The sequence below is a fragment of the Hypanus sabinus genome, chromosome 31 (genome assembly GCF_030144855.1).
Source record: "Hypanus sabinus isolate sHypSab1 chromosome 31, sHypSab1.hap1, whole genome shotgun sequence".
NCBI classification, from domain to species: domain Eukaryota; kingdom Metazoa; phylum Chordata; class Chondrichthyes; order Myliobatiformes; family Dasyatidae; genus Hypanus; species Hypanus sabinus.
Window position 1 is genome coordinate 23756373 of NC_082736.1, and position 20313 is coordinate 23776685.

General features: G+C 47.2%; 1 protein-coding gene across 11 annotated transcripts in view; it reads left to right on the plus strand.

Annotated features, from left to right (window-relative positions):
• Nucleotides 1–20313, plus strand: part of bscl2 (BSCL2 lipid droplet biogenesis associated, seipin) — a 116930-nt gene that overhangs the window by 9365 nt on the left and 87252 nt on the right. For 6 of the 11 annotated variants that reach the window (XM_059955166.1, XM_059955172.1, XM_059955171.1 and 3 more), the window contains 5 exons: nt 1838–2021; nt 4443–4740; nt 8069–8405; nt 12020–12098; nt 16481–16624. In XM_059955166.1, the coding sequence (XP_059811149.1) occupies nt 8209–8405; nt 12020–12098; nt 16481–16624 (420 nt within the window). In that variant the 5' untranslated portion in view covers nt 1838–2021; nt 4443–4740; nt 8069–8208. Of the gene's footprint in view, nt 1–790; nt 969–1837; nt 2087–4442; nt 4741–6845; nt 6862–8068; nt 8406–12019; nt 12099–16480; nt 16625–20313 lie in introns of those variants that run through there. The other 5 variants (XM_059955168.1, XM_059955167.1, XM_059955169.1 and 2 more) reach the window with 5 other exon arrangements.

Here is a 20313-nt window from a genome sequence, read left to right on the forward strand (position 1 = left end):
GCCATGATGGGGCTGACTGAGTTTACAACTCTCTGCAGTAGTTCCCCCCCCCCCACCAGACCGGACAGTGATGCAGCCATGATGGGGCTGACTGAGTTTACAACTCTCTGCAGTAGTTCCCCCCCCCCCCCCACCAGACCGGACAGTGATGCAGCCATGATGGGGCTGACTGAGTTTACAACTCTCTGCAGTAGTTCCCCCCCCCCCCCCCAGACCAGACAGTGATGCAGCCAGTCAGAATGCTCTTCATGGTACAAATTGGCGAGTGTCTCTGATGTCTGATGACATATAGCCACATATGAAACATAACCTCTGTCTTTTATTTAAATTTAATTTTTTATTCTTGTCTTTCATTGTATCTGATGCCACAGCAAAGCAGATTCGTAAATCATGTAAACGTGGCATGATGAGACCACCCTCAGGATGGAGGAGCAACACCTCCTCTTCCTTCTGAGTAGCCTCAAACCTGACGGCATGAACATTGAATTCCACTCCCCCCACCCGTCCCCTTCTACTTCCCTTTCTCCTATGGTCCACTCTCCTGTCCTGTCAGATTCCTTCCTCTCCAGTCCTGACCCTTTCCACCCACCAGGCTTCCAGCTAGCCTCCTTCCCCTCCCCCCGACTTTTTATTCTGCCATTTACCCCCTTCCTTCTCAGTCCTGCGGAAGGATCTCGGCCCGAAACTGCGACTGTTTACTCTTTTCCACAGACGCTGCCCGACCTGCTGAGTCCCTCCAGCATTTTGTGCGAGTGTTGCTTTAGTGAATGAAGTTTATCTCTGATCTCAGGGAGTGCTGTGCCACGGGTATAGAAGTGCTGGGGAATTACAGATAAACCGTGCACAAAAAGAGGAAAATATACTGAGCAACACACACAAAATGCTGGTGGAACACAGCAGGCCAGGCAGCATCTATAGGAAGAAGTACAGTCGACGTTTCGGGCCGAGACCCTTCGTCAGGACTAACGGTAAGAAAAGACAGAGATTTGAAAATGGGAGGGAGAGGGGGAAATCCGAAATGATTGGAGAAGACCAGAGGGGGAGGGATGAAGCTCAGAGCTGGGAAGTTAATTGGCAAAAGCTGGAGAAGGGAGATGATGATGGCATGGGAGGCCGAGGGGGAAAGAAAGAGGGAGGGTAGCACCAGAGGGAGATGGAGAACAGGCAGGGAGTGATTGTGAGAGGGGCAGTGAGTGATGGACTGTTCAACTGAACTCTGTCCACCAGAGAAAGCAGGATCTCCCAGTGGCCACACATTTCAATTCCACGTCCCTTTCCCATTCTGATATGTCTATCCATGGCCTCCTCTACCGTCAAGATGAAGCCACACTCAAGTTGGAGGAACAACAGCTTATATACCGGCTGGGTAGCCTCCAACCTGATGGCATGAACATTGACTTCTCTAACTTCTGTTCATGCCTCTCCTCCCCTTCTTACCCTATCCCTTATTATTTATTTATTTATCCCCCGCGCGCCCCCCCCCCCCTTTTTTCTCTCTGCCCCTCTCACAATCACTCTTTGCCTGCTCTCCATCTCCCTCTGGTGCTCCCCTCCCCCTTCCTTTCTCCCTAGGCCTCCCGTTCCATGTTCCTTTCCCTTCTCCGGGGGAGGCAGGGAAGGAATTGCCAATTTTCGGTCAGAAGCTTCCTTGCAGGTGTATAGGCTGCTGAACGTAGTAGGACATATTAAGGGGGCGCTTCAAAAGTTGGGCAGGATCCGGCAGCTTATACATAAACACATTTCATCCTTTCAAAAATAAATTGTTTAATATATACAATAATTTCAATTCAGAGATGTTTACTATAGCAAGCAATTCCATGCATTCCCTTATCAATAGGTCAATATTGTGAATGTTTCATCCTGAACATTGCATCAGTGAAGTGTCGGGCGGGGCACTGAAAACTTGTGCCGACCATCTGGCGGGTGTGTTCAAAGGCATTTTCAATCTCTCATTGCTACAGTTGGAAGTTCCCACCTGCCTCGAAAGGGCAACGATTGTACCAGTGCCCAAGAAGGGCAGGGTGAGCTGCCTTAATGACTGTTGTCCAGTAGCACTCATATCTACGGTGATGAAATTCTTTGAGAGGTTAGTCATAGCTAGAGTTAACTCCCACCTCAGCGAGGGCCTGGACCCACTGCAATTGATCCCTCTGGTGTCGGGATCAAGGACTAGGAGATCAGAGAGGAAGGTGATTGGCAAAAGGTCCAGAAGCGCCAGGAGGGGAACACTTTCCCGGGCGGGGATGTTGGGAGTAGGGGAGGTAGACTCTGCCATCCAGTGGAGAGGTGGGTCAGCACCTGAAATAGACAAATTTGCCGGGCAGCACGGAGAGGGTGGGAGATGTGGGGCGACCTCCTGTGCTTTCTAGGGCTACTGTTCTCAACCTGAATCTGAAGTAGGTGGGGTGGGAGCTGATGGGAAAACGTAGAGACCAAAGGGGTGAGTGGTCAGGGGTTGCTGTGAATGAGATGGGTTGAAGGGCCTGTTTGTGTGCTGTACATCTCTGACTGACCCACTGTTGATGGTCGTTATCAAAGGTACGTTTAACATCAGGGGAATGTATACAATATACATTCTGAAATGCTTTTTCTTCACATCCATCCACGAAAACAGAGGAGTGCCCAAAGAGTGAACGACAGTTAAATGTTAGAACTCCAAAGTCCCCCCCCCCAGCTCCCCTCCCTTCCGCGAGTAAACGGCAGCAAGCTACAATCCCCCCCTCCCCCCTGGAAAAAAAATGCATCGGCACCTGTCACCGAGCACTCAAGTGTGAGCAAAGTAACAGTAAAGACACGGATGCAGTTACCCCAAAGACTACATTGTTCACCCAGCATTCAAAATACCACAGGCTCTCTCTCTCTCTCTAATAATGGTGCCCCGTTTTCACATCGAGAGGGGAGATATAACAAAATGTTAAAAAGTCCATTGCAACGCTGTTTTCGAGCTCTGTGCCCGACGATCTCAGGTCTCCGGACACACAGCCATAGATCTTCCGACTCCCCCGACGACACACCGACCCTCCATCCGCCCGTCTCCAGGGCCCCGAGGTCCCAGGCCTCTAAAGCCCAACTCTTAGGCCGAGCCCTCGGCGTGCCGAGAGCGGGTCCCATTCCCACAAAGAACCACAGTCAGCGTGTAACTCCAGGTCAGGGTCTTCAAAAGAGTCTTGAAAGGGAAAAAATAGAGATAGAAACAGAGTTGTTTCCGAAGAAGCAAGCAAAGGAGTCGCCGTCAGGCCACCATTTTGGAATCTTGCTGTGGCAGAGTGTCGGGAGAATCGTAGACTCATAGAACACTACAGCTCAGAAACAGGCCATTCAGCCCATCTAGTCCATGCTAAACTATTAATCTGCCTAGTCCCATCAACCTGCACCAGGACCATGACCCTCTGTGTTCCTCCCATCCATGAACCGATCCAAACTTCTCCTAAATATTGAAATTAAACCCCTGGCAGCTCATTCCACACTCTCACCACACTTTGAGTGAAGAGGTTCCCCCTCATTGTTCCCCTTAAACATTTCACCTTTCACCCTTAGCCCATGACCTCCAGTCCTCCTCTCACCCAGCTTCAGTGGGAAAAGCCTGCTTGCATTTATGCTGTCTGTGGCTGAGGCCTCCGTCGGTCAGTCGACCATGGATATTGCGTTCTAGACACGCAAGCTCCCCCTCTCCACGCATTCGATGAACCCAAAGGAACGGCAGAGACCGATACAGTTTGGTACCAGCAGCATCGCAGGAGTTGCCAGTCAGCGTTGAACTCAACGTAGGAATGCCTCAGGGGCTCCAGCTCCGGATTTTTCCCTCAGGGTTTATTCTCGAAGCCTTCTCACAAGCGGTACGGCTGCAAAGCAGCAGAGTTTTGAGATCAGAGTTTTCCTTCTCCCAGATGAGTTGCCAACTACGGCTGACGAGCCCCATCTGCCCGAAGTGACCGGTTTTAAGGCGCTGGTAACCCACCTTTGCTCCTTTTCCTGCCAGTGGAAACAGTTCCGCTGGGCTTAGTAGCTAAACCACAGGTGAAGACCAGGAGCTGGACTTGGTTGTCAGAGGCTATTTGAGGTATATGCCAGTGGGAGCATTTAATAGATAGTGGGACATTATCCCAATTCCCAGACTCAGCGATGACAACCTTAAAGATCCACCCTATCTATACCCCTCATAATTATGTATACCTCTATCAAATCTTCTTTCATTCTGCTATGCTCCAGGGAATAAAGTCCTAACCTATTCAGCCTTATAACTCGAGTCCTCAAATCCTGGTAACATCCTTGTAAATTTTGCACTCTTTCGATCGTATTGATGTCCTTCCTGTAGGTCAGTGACTAGCAGTGCACTCAATTCTCCAGATTAAGCCTCACCGAAGTTTTTAAAACTTCAGCACAACATCCGAATTCTTACATACTGTGCTCCATTGATGCATGCTTCTCTTTCTCTGGTTAAGAGTGAACGCCTAAGGGCGAATTCCCGGACTGCTGGCTGAGCTGTTGAAGAGAAGATCCTTTGAGAGAGTTGCAGGGCACGTGATACTGACCCCGGCTCCTGAGGCTTTCGCTCGCTCACCAGAGCCAAGTCCGACTGCAGTGCCCTCCGCCTCAGCCCGCGGCCGACAGAGACGAGGGGCGAGGGATGAACTCAGCCGGGGCTCCTGCTGAGCCCGTGAGCCCGGCCGCTGGTTGCTTGCCGTGAATTGTCGTCGGACGCCAAGGAAACTACGCAGCCTCTGACGGTCTCTGTGAATAGTAAGTGGGCATTATCCTTGCTTAAATGTGTGAGTGGGCACATGATTGTAGGGTGAAAGGATCTGTTTGCGCCCTGTGTGACTCTGACTCCACAGATCTCTCTCTTTCTTTTCTTCTGCCTCTCTCTTTCTCCCCCCTGCTTCCCACTCACAGACCATAGAACAGTGCAGCTGAGATTCTGCAGATGCTGGAAATCCCGAGCAACGCACACAAAATGCTGGAGGAGTGCAGCAGGCCGGGCAGGAATATAGAGGAATAAATAGGCGACGTTTCAGGCCAAGACCCTTCTTCAGGACCGTGCGGCTGTTGTTAAAATAAGCATTCCAGATTTTGGGAATTGAGGGTTCTGTGCAGGAAAGTGGTATGGAGGCCATAGAACAGCACAGAACAGGAACAAGTCCTTCGACCCACAATGTCTGTGCTGAACACAACACCTAATTAAACTAATACTCCTCTGTCTGTGTCTGATATATATCCTTCCGTTCTCAGAGTATTCATAGATACATCTAACTGTCTGTTTAACTCCAAAACCATATCAGCTTTCACCACTGAACCTAACAATCCATTCCAGGCATCTATCAGTCCATGCAGCACACGCAAAATGCTGGAGAACTCAGCAGGCCAGACCGCATCTGTGGAAAAAAGTAGTCAACGTCTTTGGCAGGACTGGAGTGAAAAAGATGAGGAGTGGATTTAAAAGGTGGGAAGGGGAGGGAGAAACACAAGGTGACAGGTGAAACTGGGAGGAGTCTGATAGGAGAGGACAGAAGGCCGTGGAAAAAAAGAAAAGGGGGTGATGAACACGAGGGAGGCAATGGGCAGGTAAGGAGATAAGGTGAAGGGGGGGTGTTACCAGACGTTCGAGAAAGTTCATGCTATCAGTCCATCGCAATCCAGGCATTCCAGGTACTCGTAGGTCCACTCCAGGCATTGATTACCCCATTTCAGTTACTCGCCACTCTGTGTATAACCAAAGCTCGCCCTGCACGTTTCTTTTAAACTTCCTCTCTCTCCCCTGACGTTTCTGGAAAACGTCCCTGGGAAAAAGACTGACTGTCTGCCCTATCTGCGCCTTTCATAATTCTCTAAACTTCTATCAGTCCACTCACTCACTCCAGAGAAAACAGCTCAAGTTTCTCCAGCTTCTCCCTACAGCTGTTACCTTCTAATCCACTGAGTCCTGTCCCCTGAATCACAAGCTCCAGAACTGGCCAAATCTTCCTCTGCCAAAGCTGTGCTTAATGTTTTGTGCCATGTGTGCGTGTGCATGTGTGTGTGTGTGTGTGTGTGTGTGTGCGCGTGTGTGCGTGTGTGCGTGTGTGCGTGCGTGCGTGCGTGCGTGTGTGCGTGTGAGATTAAGAGTCCCTGAAGATAAGTATAAACACTTATTTTTGCCAGTTCTGTTCTTTACTGGCGTAATTACCCAGAACTAGTACATATGCAACGCCGGCTTCCAATGCTTAAAGGGTGTGAAACGTCCTGGGACAAAATTTCACACTGAATCGCCATGAAACATTGGGGCAGGTGACGAAAAGGCAACTGGGACAGATCGGATTTGAGAGAAGGTGGCCAGGAAGGGATTCGACACCCAGTCCATCAGGGATGGGGTGGTTAAGTTGGCCTTGTCAATTATCAGCATCCAAGTCACTTGACTGCCAGAATGTGAAACATACCAAAATTGATTGTGGTTCAGTGCCAAGCATAAAACTCAGCACAATACCGTAACAGACAGTGCAACAGCAACCAACAATTTACAAGACAGTAGTGCAGACAGCCATGAGCAATCAACAATTAGCAGAACTGTCACATGCATAAACGTCAATAATCAGAGTCAGGTTCAATATTACCAGCATATGTCGTGAATCTGTTAGCTTAGCGGCAACAGTACAATGTAATACTGAGTTACTCTGAACGTCCTGTCCTGATTTGGCCTTCCAAAGCACATCACATCGCACTTATCAAAGTCAGGTTTAATATCTCCGGCGTATGTTGTGAAGTTTGTTGTCTTATTGAATTAAAAAAAAAGTAGTAAACTATTGCCGAAGGGTTTTGGTCCGAAACATCAACTGTGCTTTTTTCCACAGGTGCTGCCTGGCCTGCTGAGTTCCTCCAGCATTTTGTGTGAGTTGCTTGGAATTCCAAGATGAGAGGTGTATGGAGGGATATGGTCCAGGTGCAGGTCAGCGGGACTAGGCAGAAAAATAGTTCGGCACAGCCAAGAAGGGCCAAAAGGCCTGTTTCTGTGCTGTAACGTTCTATGGTTCCAGCATCTGCAGACTTTCTTTTTTTGATGAGGCAGTGTTCGTGGGTCCAATTTCCATTCAGAAATTGGATGGCAGAGGGAGAGAATTTGTTCCTGAATCGCTGAGTATGTGCCTTTAGGTTTCTGTATCTCCTACCTGATGGTAACAATGAGAAGATGCAATCCCCTGGGTGGTGGGGGTACTTAATGATGGACATCTTAATCAAACTTAAATAAATCCGAACGTATGAGAGATTAAATGATTATCAACTGTACAAGGAGAGCAGTAAAGGCCATTTAACGGATGTTGTGCGGGACTGTTGGAGTATTACACCTGAATAAGTTACGTTGAGAAGCTGGATAGCTAGAGGAGAGGGGCTTCGGAGATGACGTCCTGGTGGAGATGGCGTCTGTAGTCAGCTATGTTAGGACAGCAGGCCTGTTCCTGGTTCTTTATTTATCTCCGAAGAGCGATTGTCGTTGTAGGACATGTGGAGAGAGAGTGATTGCAGACGCTTGAACATGGAACCGTGGTTTAAAAAAAGCTTGGGGGAGCTCAGTGTGTTGAGCAAGGTCACAGTCTGAATTGTCAGCCATTCCTGTGCCTCCTCAGATGCTGCTCAATCTGCTGAGTCTTTTAAGCTGTTTATCTTCTGCTCTTTCTATAGGGAGCCTGCTGTGAGAGAATTGGCTGTGGCAATTCCTTCATTACCAACGTAACTGTACCCAGTAATTGTGAAGGTCTTTGTGACAGCCTCAGCTCTGAGAAATGCTGTCTTTATTAAATCTCTAGTAATGTGTTTGCTTTCTCTTACTCCACCCTGCTCTCTTTCCGTGGCCCCCTGCTCTCCTGCCCTCCCTTTCCCCTCCTCTTCCTTTCTCCTGTGTTCTCCCTTTCTTCTCCCCTTCTTCCCCCTGCTCTCCCCCTCCCTTTCCATATGCCCTTTCCTTTTGTCTCACTCTGCCCTCCCGTACCCCACACCTTTCCCCTCCTTTTCCATTCTCTCCCCTTTCATTTCCCCTGCTTTTCTACTCCCTTGAACCCCACTTTCCCCATCCCTTCCCTCACTCTCTCCCCTTCCCCAGTTCTCAACCTCCTCCCTCTCCTCCTCTCCCCCTCCTTTCCCCTTCCTTCTATCCACCCTTTCACTTCCCCACTCTTTCCCACCTTCCTCGCCTGTTTTCCCCACCCACCAAACCCCCAGGTGTGTGTCCACTGCCCAACTATGAACGGGTGGATCTACTGGGCCCAGGACCACCTGACTGCGCTGGTGCTGAACATGCGCCGCACTCTGCTGCAGATCGCCATCCTCATCAGCGTCGTCCTGCTGCTCCTTTGGCTGTCCGTCTTCCTCTACGGCAGCTTCTACTACTCCTACATACCGTCCGTCAGCTACACCACCCCGGTGCACCTCGTCTTCAGGTAATCCTGCCCCTCACCCTGCCCACCTTGTATTGGCATCGACCACTCGCGTCCCCCTCCCCGTGACCGCGTGGGTTTCCTCCCACAGTCTTTATACACGCCGCTTGGTAGGTTAATTGGTCAAAGCCAAAGAACATCTATTATCAAAGCGTGTGTGCAGTATTCAAACCTGGGGTTCATCTTCCTCACAGACAGCCACGAAACAAAACAATGGAACCCATTCAAAGTAAAACAACAAACCCCCATGCGTTTATAAAAAAAACAAATCACGCAAACATCAACACACACAAAATGCTGGAGGAACTCAGCAGGCCAGGCAGCAACTATGGGAAAGAGTACAGTTGACATTTCAGGCCGAAACCGTTAATTCCTGCCGAAGGGTTTCAGCCCGAAACGTCGACTGTACTCTTTTCCACAGACGCTGCCTGGCCTACTGAGTTCCTCCAGCATTATATGTGTGTTGCTTTGGATTTCCAGCAGCTGCAGATTTTCTGTTTGTGATACAAGATAACGGACCATTGTAAATTGTCCTGTGATGAAGCGAGGGTTAAATAAGTGGGTTGTTGACTTTGTGAGCTGGAAGTACCTGTTCAATAGTCACGTTGAATATCAGGGAATGTATACAATATACAACCTGCAATTCTTGCTCTTCACATATATCCACAAAAACAGAAGAGTATCCCAAAGAATGAATGACAGTAAAAACGCCATTCCAAAGCCCCTTTCTCCCCCCTCTCCTGCACAAGCAGAATCAAAGCCACCCACCAAGCAAGCCCCCGAGAAGGACACTGATCTGCAGAACAGGAAATCTCATTGTTCACCCCGACACTCTCTCTTTCTCTCCCTAATAAAGGGGCAGAGAGGTGTCACACACTGACAGAAACAAACCAACTCACTGATTATGGTGTTGAAGTCTGCCATGTCCTCCGACTCGAGACTCGGCAGCAAACTCTTCCCCCTCGGGAGAGAGAGAGAGAGGGAGCGCGATTCTCTGAGTGCAGAGGCCTCCCGCAGCGGATCCGATATTCCATTTCTTCCCGCGACGCTTCAGCTGTCGGCACCGGCATAGAATCGGCTCTGCCCCCCCACACAGGACCGCAAAGCCTCAGAAACCTGAAGGCGCACTCGTCTTCCAGGCCGCACCCTTCGGGTATCGAGAAACGGCCGGTCGGTGAGCCATCATCATAAAGAACCGCAGTTTCTGTGCAGATGCAGGTCAAGGGCACTGACAGAACCCCGTCTACCTTGAACAGGGAAAAAAGAGGCGTCAGAGGTGGAAATTAAGTTGTTTCCGCAGATGAGCTCAAAGAAGCTGCTCTCTAGTGCCATCAAGGCTCCTCCCCTAGTTCCACGCAGTATCTCTAAATTTTAAAGATAGGGTTGAGAGGGAAAGTAGATCAGTCAAGATGGAATGGCGGATGAAACTCGATGGGCTGAATGGCCTAATTCTGTTCCTAATGGACAGCTCTACGGGCCTGCCCTCTACCAAGGTATCGTAGACAGTGAGGAAGGCTATGAAAAATTGCTGGGGTGGGGGGGGGGGGAATCTTGATCATTTGGGTGAGCGGACAAATGGTGTTCAATTCAGACTGGCACCGTAGCATAGCAGTTAGCGTAACCCTGTTACAGTGCCAGCGACCCGCGCTCAATTCGTACCGCTGTCTGAACGGGCAGCATTTTTACGTTCTAACCGTGACTGCATGAGTTTCCTCGCTCCGGTTTCTTCCCATGTCAATTGGTCACACGCGTGTAATTGGTTGGCGTGGGCTCATTGCCCGGACAGCCCTGAAACCATGCTCTTTCTCTAAATTAAAAACTGAAGTGCTTTAAGAGGGCACTTTCACCTCTGGGTGTGTTATAGAACAGAGGGGTCTTGGACTAAAAGCACACAACTGTCTGAAAGTGCTGCACGTGGTAGGCAGGGTGGTGAAGGTGGTCTTCATCAGTCAAGGTGCCCAGTTCAGAAGCTGGCGTGGTACGTGGCAGTTCAGTCCTGTTTAACATCGGAGAAAGGTATGCAATATACATCCTGGATTCTGAATGAATGAAGAATTAATTCATCCTGAAGAATGAGTGACAGTTAAAACGCTGGGATCCCGAAGACCCCCCCCCCCACAAACTTGTCCCACGCACAAGCAGCAGCTAAACAACAGCCCTCCCCCACCCACTTCCGCCAAAAATCATCAGCACCCTCCACCCACCGAGCAAGCCCCTGAGAAAGACTGTGATCTGTAGTACCACAAAAACTAATCATTCAACAGACAGTAGGTGGAGGAGTGGGCCATTCGGCCCTTCTAGCCAGCACCGCCATTCACAGTGATCATGGCTGATCATCCACAATCAGTACCCTGTTCCCGCCTTCTCCCCATATCCCTTGACTCCACTATCTTTAAGAGCTCTATCTAACTCTTTCTTGAAAGCATCCAGAGAATTGGCCTCCACTGCCTTCTGAGGCAGAGCATTCCACAGATCCACCACTCTCTGGGTGAAAAAGTTTTTCCTCAACTCCGTTCTAAGTGGCCTACCCCTTATTCTTAAACTGTGGCCTCTGGTTCTGGACTCCCCCCAACATCGGGAACATGTTTCCTGCCTCTAGCGTGTCCATTCCCTTAATAATCTTATATGTTTCAATCAGATCCCCTCTCATCCTTCTAAATTCCAGTGTATACAAGCCCAGTCGCTCCAACCTTTCAACATATGACAGTCCCTCCATTCCGGGAATTAACCTTGTGAACCTATGCTGCACTCCCTCAATAGCAAGAATATCCTTCCTCAAATTTGGAGACCAAAACTGAACACAATACTCCAGGTGTGGTCTCACCAGGGCCCTGTGCTCCTAAACTCAACTCCCCTTGTTATGAAGGCCAACATGCCATTAGCTTTCTTTACTGCCTGCTTCAGGCAATTTGACACACTGCAGGCTTTCTCTCTCTCTCTCTAATAAATGAATGGCAAAAGAGGTTTACCCCTTTCACAGCGAGAGGGGAGACATAGTGAAAGAACTTGCTAATTTGTGGAGTTAAAATGCAATTGTACAAGACGTCGGTGAGGCCACACCTGTACTATTGTGTTCAGTTTTGGTCACTCCATTATCGGAAAGATGCCATTAAGCTGGGAAAAGTGCAAATGTTTATAAGGATATTGCCTGGATTCGAGGGCAGGGTAGGGCTTTATTCCTCGGACCGTGGGAGAGACTGAGGGGCTGATCTCATAGTGGTGTACAAAATCTCAAGGGGGGAAGGTGGGGTGAATGCACACAGCCTTACTCCACCCCCCCCCCACCCCGCCCCAGAGTTGGAGCATCAAAAACTAGAAGGCGTAAGTTTCAGGTGAGAGGAGAAAGATTTAAAAGGCACTTGAAGCTCAAGCTGTCTACACAAACGGCAGTGGGTGCATCGAACAAGAATGCCAGCGACAGTGGCTGGTGCAGGTAACCCGTGAAAGACTTTGAGACGGGCACACAGATGTGAAAGGTTTAAAGGCCAAACACAGGCTAACTGAGCTAGCTCAGATGGGAATCTTGGTCTGTAGGGATAAGTCATACCAAAGGGCCTGTCTTCATGCTGTTTGAACTGAAAATATACAAATCACGTTCCTCTCCTCTGACTCGACAGGTCTGACTGTGACTCCAAAGGCGTGCTCTGCTCCTTCCCCGTCGCCAACATCTCCTTACTCCGCAACGGAAGGGAGAAGGTAGGACGGCAGCTGTGGGCTGACAGTCAGGGAGGCGGTCTCTGGTCGGACAGCCGCGGCTTGTAAATTACCGAGTGAGAAGTGATGTCCGACTTCAGGGTCGGGACCTTCTGGAAACACGGAGCAGGAGTAGGCCAGTCTGCCCCACTGTTCAATGCAATTGTGGCTGATCCACTCTCTCAGCATCAGGTTACCAGGGGCTCTCCTGTAGAAACTCCCCCAGCCGGTTTCTTCAAATGTGTCCATTGGTCTTTTAAACAAGGCGTCCCATTACTTTTTATTGTGGAAGCAAACTCCACAGGTTCAAAGTGAAGTAAGTTCTCCTCATCCTCAATTTACAACCTGAGTTGTAACTTTCTTCTAGATCAGTGATTCCCAGCGAGGGTGGTATCAACATCCCTCCCCAGGGGGTGGTTACATGTCCTAAGGAGGCATTAGGGGAAATAGAAAATCATTGGGGCGGGGCTTTCGAGATTCTTAGAGTGGGGATGGGTAAGTGGCATGCTAACTATGGCACAATAATTATGAGGCCTGACAGGATGGGTCAGTCGCACTATTGGGAATAATGTAAAGGGAGCTCGCAGAACACCAGCTCTATCCTAACTAGCATTCAGGTTCCAATCTGAATCCTTGTCAACGTAACTTTCGCAGTTGTGATCGTTTTCATCTTCGCCTTGCCGTTCCTTTGCGTGCCACTACCATCATTCCATCAGTGTCAGCTTGCTGCCATCGTCAACATCCGATAGGCATTCCCAGCTTGTGTTAATCTTTTATTTTAATTTAGCCCCATTCATGGTGGATAAATATGTATCTCTATGAGTCTGGAGGTGCTGATGCCTTGAGTTCTAATCCTTAGAAACTACAGAAAGTGTTTCAATACAATGTTACATGCCTGGAGTATGGTTTCATTCTGTTCCTGTCAGATCAGCAACGCCCCACATGTCTTACTTGAAATACTGTACTGTCTAATGAAACCATCAGGAACACTTATATAAAAGATGCCCTGAAAAGGCTACTAATGGTTTTACTCAGTTCCAGAAGATGAAAGAAGCATTTGAAAAGTGTTGCACACCCTTGAGTCATTTGCCAAGAGAGCTAAAAATGACCTTGGTTGTGGTCTTGTTGTTTCTTATAACATTATAACATTCTTATAACATTTCCAAAATGCTAGCAAAAAAATTTCACAGATGCCTACTGTATCAGAAGTGCTCACTACTGTTCTCAAAATGGATACCTGTATTTTAAGATCAGTTCCCCTGAGTAATAAGCCTGTAGCTCGTTGTATTGACGAAATGAGTGAAGGCATTGAGTGTCAATGAGCTACAAAAAACAGAACTTGGGATACAACTGGATGAGTCAGCTGTGTGAGACAGTGAGGCATTGCTAATGGCATATGTACAGTTTATCAAAAATGGAGAAGTTTACAAAGAGATTCTCTTTAGTAAAACTTTAAAAACAAATATGAATGGCAAATTAATCTACGATGAGCTCAAAATGTATATTGAAGATAAAAGTATTCTGATTAGGAAAATGATTTCTTATGCAACAGATGGAGCACCATTTATGACAGGTTGCCTTACTGGTTTCGTAGCATTTATGAAAAAAGAAATTCCAATCCATGGTTTGCAATCTATCATCAACATCTCACAACCAAAAACATCAGCCAGTGACTTTTTTCAAGCATGACTCTTGTACTATCTGCTATTAAAGCTCATCCATTAAATAGCGGAATATTCCGCCATTTATGCCAAGATAACAGTGAAGAGCTTGAACGTTTGCTTCTTCACAAGCCTGCTGCTTGAAACATTTCTCTGATCTTTTTGACACTGTGGTTGAATTTTTGCTCAAAGTCAACAAGAGCCTGGGAAACAAGATTGAACTTCTACGTGGAGATGTGGCTTACCTAGGTGATCTTTCTGACAAAACAAATACTATAAAAATGAAACTGCTGGGTGAGAATTCCAATTTAATCCAGGCAAAAAGTGCAGTTGTCCACTTTTATCAGAAAATTGGAAATAAGTAAGCAAAGCATTGGGAGAAGGATGCTCTCACTGTTGCCCTACATGGAAAGTATGACACCCTCTTTCACAGACGGTGATTTGCACGAGTACTGCTTACACCTGCAGTCACTGAAGAAGGTTTTTCAGAATCAATTCAAGGATTTGAATGATCTGGAAATTCCAGACTGGGTAATTAACCCATTTCTTTGCGAGGTGGAAGAACGGGACGAGAGCTTGCAAGAAGAAATTATCGAAATTGAGAATGATGAAGAAACAAAAATGCTTTTCAAAAATATCAGCTTTTGTGCTATGTGTCTACACTGTCATACAGAGTTTCCTGGTCTTTGAAGAAGAGCGTAACTGCTCTTCATTGCATTTCCATTCTCCTATTTTGTTGAAAGAGCTCCAGTGCAGTGAACCACATACTCCCAAAAAACAGAAACCGCTTGGGGATAACTTCATTCACTTGCCCTTGACTGAAATGTTCCCACAACTAACAATCTCACTTTAAGGACTCTCTATCTCATGTTCTCGTTATTTATTGCTATTTATTTATATTTGCATTTGCACAGTTTGTTGTCTTCTGCACTCTGGTTGATCTTTCATTGATCCCGTTTACAGTTACTATTCTATAGATTTTTACCTTAAACCCTTGTCAGAAGGGATTAGTAGCTTTTATTTATAATATGATTATGAAGATACAACCAGAAATATCAGTTAGAATTAAACAAGAATGGGAAAAAGAACTTCGATATAATATATCCAGATAAATGGGAAAAAATTTTGCAAATGGTTAATTCCTCTATATGTGCTAAACATGCTTTAATACAATTTAAAATTGTACATAGAGCTCATATGTCTAAAGATAAACTTGCTCGATTCTATTCTCATATTAACCCTCAATGTGACAGATGTCATTCAGAAGTGGCCTCATTGACCCACATGTTTTGGTCATGTCCCACTTTACATAACTATTGGAAGGGCATATTTACTACTATTTCCTCAATTTGGAATATAGATTTACAACATTTTATTACTGCAATTTTTGGCATACCAAATGAAGATGGTAATCAGTTTTCCCCTTCAATCAGACGATTGATTGCTTTTGTAACATTAATGGTCAGAAGGTCTATATTACAAAACTGGAAAGAAGTAAATCCTCCTACCACGTTTCAGTGGCTTTCTCAAACTATTTCTTATCTGAGCCTGGAAAAAATTAGAAGCACTATTTTTGACTCATCAATTAAATTTGAAGAAACTTGGAGACCGTTTATTTGACATTTTCATATGAATTAATTTGGCCTTTTCCAGACCTTCTTTCTGCTTATTCATGTTCAGGTATGGAGTTCCGGAGTTTTTTTGACACTATCATATACTTGTAAGCTATTACTATTGCCCATGTTAGTTTAGTTTAGTGTTTTATTTTTCTTAATATATACTTTTTTCACATTTTCAAATTTTTTCTTCTTTTAATGGTTATTTTTGTTTTTTTTCATATATAATCATATGGACTTGATTGATTAAGGTATTTTTTTCTGCTGATGTTTAATAGGATATTGTTATCTTATTATCAAGGTGACTTCAAGTCTATTGTATTCATAATTTACTCATTATTATGTTATGATTTTTTTAAATGTATATATGAAAATCAATAAAAAAATTGAAAAAGAAAGAAAGAAAGAAAGAGAGTGTGGACGGAGCACAGCTCCGGTCCAGCTTCAGGTCGCGCACCATGCCAGCGTTCTGACCAGAACGAGAGTGTGGACGGAGCACAGCTCCGGTAGCTTTGGGTCGCGCGCCGCACCAGCGTTCTGACCAGAACGAGAGTGTGGACGGAGCACAGCTCCGGTAGCTTCGGGTCACGCACCACGCCGTGTTCTGACCCGAACGAGAGTGTGGACGGAGCACAGCTCCGGTAGCTTTGGGTCGCGCACCATGCCAGCGTTCTGACCCGAACGAGAGTGTGGACGGAGCACAGCTCCGGTAGCTTCGGGTCGCGCACCATGCCAGCGTTCTGACCCGAACGAGAGTGTGGACGGAACACAGCTCCGGTCCAGCTTCGGGTCGCGCACCGCACCAGCGTTCTGACCCGAACGAGAGAGTGGACGGAGCACAGCTCCGGTAGCTTTGGGTCGCGCGCCGCACCAGTGTTCTGACCCGAACGAGACTGTTGTCGGAACACAGCTCTGGTCCAGCTTCACTTTGGTGTGGACGCTGTTCTTGATCTCAGTACACATAATAACAATAATAGGCCAAACTCACGTTGACCCTTGGAGAAAGATTCCTGGTCAGTGATTGAGGGCAGGAGTGGTGATGTGGAGGGCGGTGAAGGTTGGGTCATGTTTCTACAGTCACGCGATGACTCCATCCTTTTCTCTCCAGGTAATGATGTACGGACAGCCGTATCAGATCTCCCTGTGGCTCCAGATGCCAGAGTCTCCCATCAATCAGAATCTGGGAATGTTCATGGTGCAGATGTCCTGCTACACCAAGACAGGGGCCATAATCTCCACCATTTCCAGATCGGTAAGTACCTTTGCCAAGGGCTGGCCTCTCCCATGCAATGAGAATGTGGCTGGGCCTTCCTATTACTGATATGGAAGAGGCTATTCAGCCCATTGAAGCAATGCTGGCCGGTGCCTTTTCTCCAATTTCCCTTCCAATCCTACATCCCTCGAAGGTAAAGTTTAGTTTTATCTGTCATACGTACATCGAAATATACAGTGTCAAGTCAAATCGATGAGGACCGTGTGCCAGGCAGCTTATAAGTGTCGCTGCGTTTCCAACACCAATGTAGCTTGCCACAACTCACTAACCCTAACCTGTACATCAATGGACTGTGGGAGGAAACTGGAGCACCAGAATCACGGGGAGAGCGTGTAAATTCCCTACAGCCAGGGAGCTGAGCCACGATCTCACGGCTGGCTGGCTCTGTAAACTGCGTTCTGCTAACTGCCTCCCTACCTTGCCAACCTGTGCGTTACCACACCCCAGGGTACAGTAGATTCCCCGTGTCCAAATCCTAATGGCTTCAGCCGTGATCAACTCAAGTCAAGTCACTTTTATTGTCATTTCCACCATAACTGCTGGTACAGTGCTCAGTAAAAATGAGACAATGTTTTCCAGGACCATGGTGTTACATGACACAGTACAAAAACTAGACTGAACTACGTAAACATGTAAAAAAACTATGTAAAAAAATACACAAAGAAAGCTACACTAGACTACAGACCTACACAGGGCTGTATAAAGAGCACAAAAACAGTTCAGGCATTACAATAAATAATAAACAGGACAATAGGGCAGTAAGGTGTCAGTCCAGGCTCTGGGTATTGAGGAGTCTGATAGCTTGGGGAAAGAAACTGTTACATAGTCTGTTTGTGACAGTTCGAATGCTTCGGAGCCTTTTTCCCAGATGGCAGGAGGGAGAAGAGATTGTATGAGGGGTCCTTCACAATACTGTTTGCTTTGCGGATGCAGCATGTAGTGAAAATGTCAGTGATGGCGGGAAGAGAGACCCCGATGATCTTCTCAGCTGACCTCACTATCCACTGCAGGGTCTTGAAATCCGAGACGGTGCAATTCCCGAACCAGGCAGTGATGCAGCTGCTCAGGATGCTCTCAATACAACCCCTGTAGAATGAGATGAGGATTGGGGGGGGGGGGGGGGAGAGATGGACTTTCCTCAGCCTTCGCAGAAAGTAGAGACGCTGCTGGGCTTTCTTTGCTATGGAGCTGGTGTTGAGGGACCAGGTGAGATTCTCTGCCAGGTGAACAGCAAGAAATTTGATTATTACCAACCACTGTGTTCTTGAACCTCCGGGAGAGAGAATTCTAAACATTCACGTGTGCGTGCGTGTGTGTCTGTGTATGTGTGCGTGCGTGCGTGTGTGTGTGTGTGTGTGAAACAAGACGTAGGTTATGACCAAAGAAAAGATGGCTGGAATCAGCTGGCACTTCCGTCCAAGGATGGTTGTTCAGTGCATCAAAAATCCAAACTTACAAAAATGAGTGAAGATGGTGAAAACTGCCAATATTTACGAAAAAGATATCTACCAGAAACCACAATGAATAGCTCCGTACTGTTCCCAGTGTGAACTCCCAGCAGCTCGATCTTGTTCTGGCCTGCTGAGAGCCATTTCCCCCTGTGCTTTTTTAAGGCACCTTTAATTACCCACAGTTAACTTCGGACTACAGGTTAATCAGATGGCATCCATTCTGGAGTTGGTGCTGCCCCCAGTGTTCGCTCAGCAGAAGACGAGCTGTATTGTGGCCGAATGTGATTTCTGTGGCATTCATGGACTCAGTCTGGACTGTTTTTTTTTGTGTGGCTGTATTTTACTGATATCTTGCACGTGCTTACTCTCTTGTGTGTGAATGTTGGTATTGTGATTTGTCTCTGGATGCATTCAAGAGAGAGTTAGATAGAGCTCTTATACATAGCAGGGTCAGGGGATATGGGGAGAGGGTAGGAACGGGGTACTGATTGTGGATGATCAGCCATGATCACAGTGAATGGTGGTGCTGGCTAGAAGGGCCGAATGGCCTACTCCTGCACCTACTGTCTATTGGCTATTGTACCTTGACCCCAGAGTAACGCTGTTTCGTTTGGCTGTATTCATGAGTAATCAGCCGAACTTGAATGGAATATAAACAATATTAGATTAGATTAGATTCAACTTTATTGTCGTTGTGCCGAGTACAGATACAAAGCCAAATGAAATGCAGTTAGTATCTAACCAGAAATGCAAAGAATAGTGTTGTTTACAAAATAACTGTGAATAAAAAGTAGGTGCTACAGCACACAAATATAAAAGTCCTGAGACAGTACAATATGGGTGCAATACTGCTTAGCGTTGTGATGTGAGGTTCAGCAGGGTCACAGCCTCAGGGAAGAAGCTCTTCCTGTGCCTGCTGGTGCGGGAGCAGAGGCCCCTGTAGCGCCTACCGGATGGGAGGAGAGTGAAATGTCCATGGTTAGGGTGAGATGCATCCTTGATTATGCTTCTCGCCCTGCCCCGGCAGCGTTTATGGTAGATGTTCTCAATTGTGGGCAGTTTTCACCACCGGCTGGAGTGCTATGTCATCTCACACTGAGATGCAGTTGGTGAGTACGCTGTCAATGGTACAGTGGTAAAAGATATGTATGCTTTTACAGCTGGCCATTACTAAAGAAAAGGAATATTCCACCGTGTGTGGCAGGAAAGGCACAATAAAGCCAAACCCTTTAGGAACCATTATGAGAATATACCCAGGGAGACTTTGAAGTGTATACTCTCAGCACAATGACAGAATGGCCATGTAAGTTCCCATGTGTAAGGAGTGTTCTCTGTCGCTGTGTGTGTGAGAGTGAGTGAGAGAGGTGGGAGGCTTACACATTCTCTCCGTGACTGCATGCGTCTCTCCCAGACGTGCCAACCGACCGAATCAAATCAAATTTGAGTTTAATTTTCCTTCAGCCATGTATGAGCACAGCCGAGCCAAGCAGCGATCCTCTGGGGCGAGGTGCAAAACATACACAGCACTCTCAAAAAAGATACAGTCACGCAAAAAAACACACATGACCCTGAGTGACACGTCCCACAGATCAACGGCAATCCAGCCTGTCATCATATCGACTGGACACTGGAGGGCAGCACTGATTGCAAACAGTAAATTTGATGGGTGAGGGTTAGAATCTGAGGAGTTGATGGGAATGTAGGTAGAATAAAACTATGTTACTGTACACTGCTGGCACAGACTCAATGGGCTGAATGGCCTGCTTGTTCCTCTCTGTGATTCTGTGTAATACAAATGGAAGTAAGTGAAACACTGGGCTGCACAGTAGTATAACACTATTTCAGCGCCAGCGACCCAGGTTCAACTCCACCGTCTGTTAGGTTGTCTGGACGTGATTGCGTGCGTTTCCTCCCACAGTCCACATGATCACATGGGGGTAATTGTGAGGAGCAGGGACATAGACTCGTTTGGCAAGAAAGGCCTGATACCTTGCCGTATCACTAACTAAAATAAAATTTTAAACTATATGATAGAGGGAGAGAGGTATAGCAAAACATGTTTTATAAGGCTCTGGTGAGGCTTATAACTGGGGACCCTGGTGAGTCGAGAGGGAACGTGGGAACTGGGGCCCCGGTGAGTTGAGAGGGAACATGGGAACTGGGGCCCCGGTGAATCAAGAAGGAACATGGGAACTGGGGCCCTAGTGAGTTGATAGG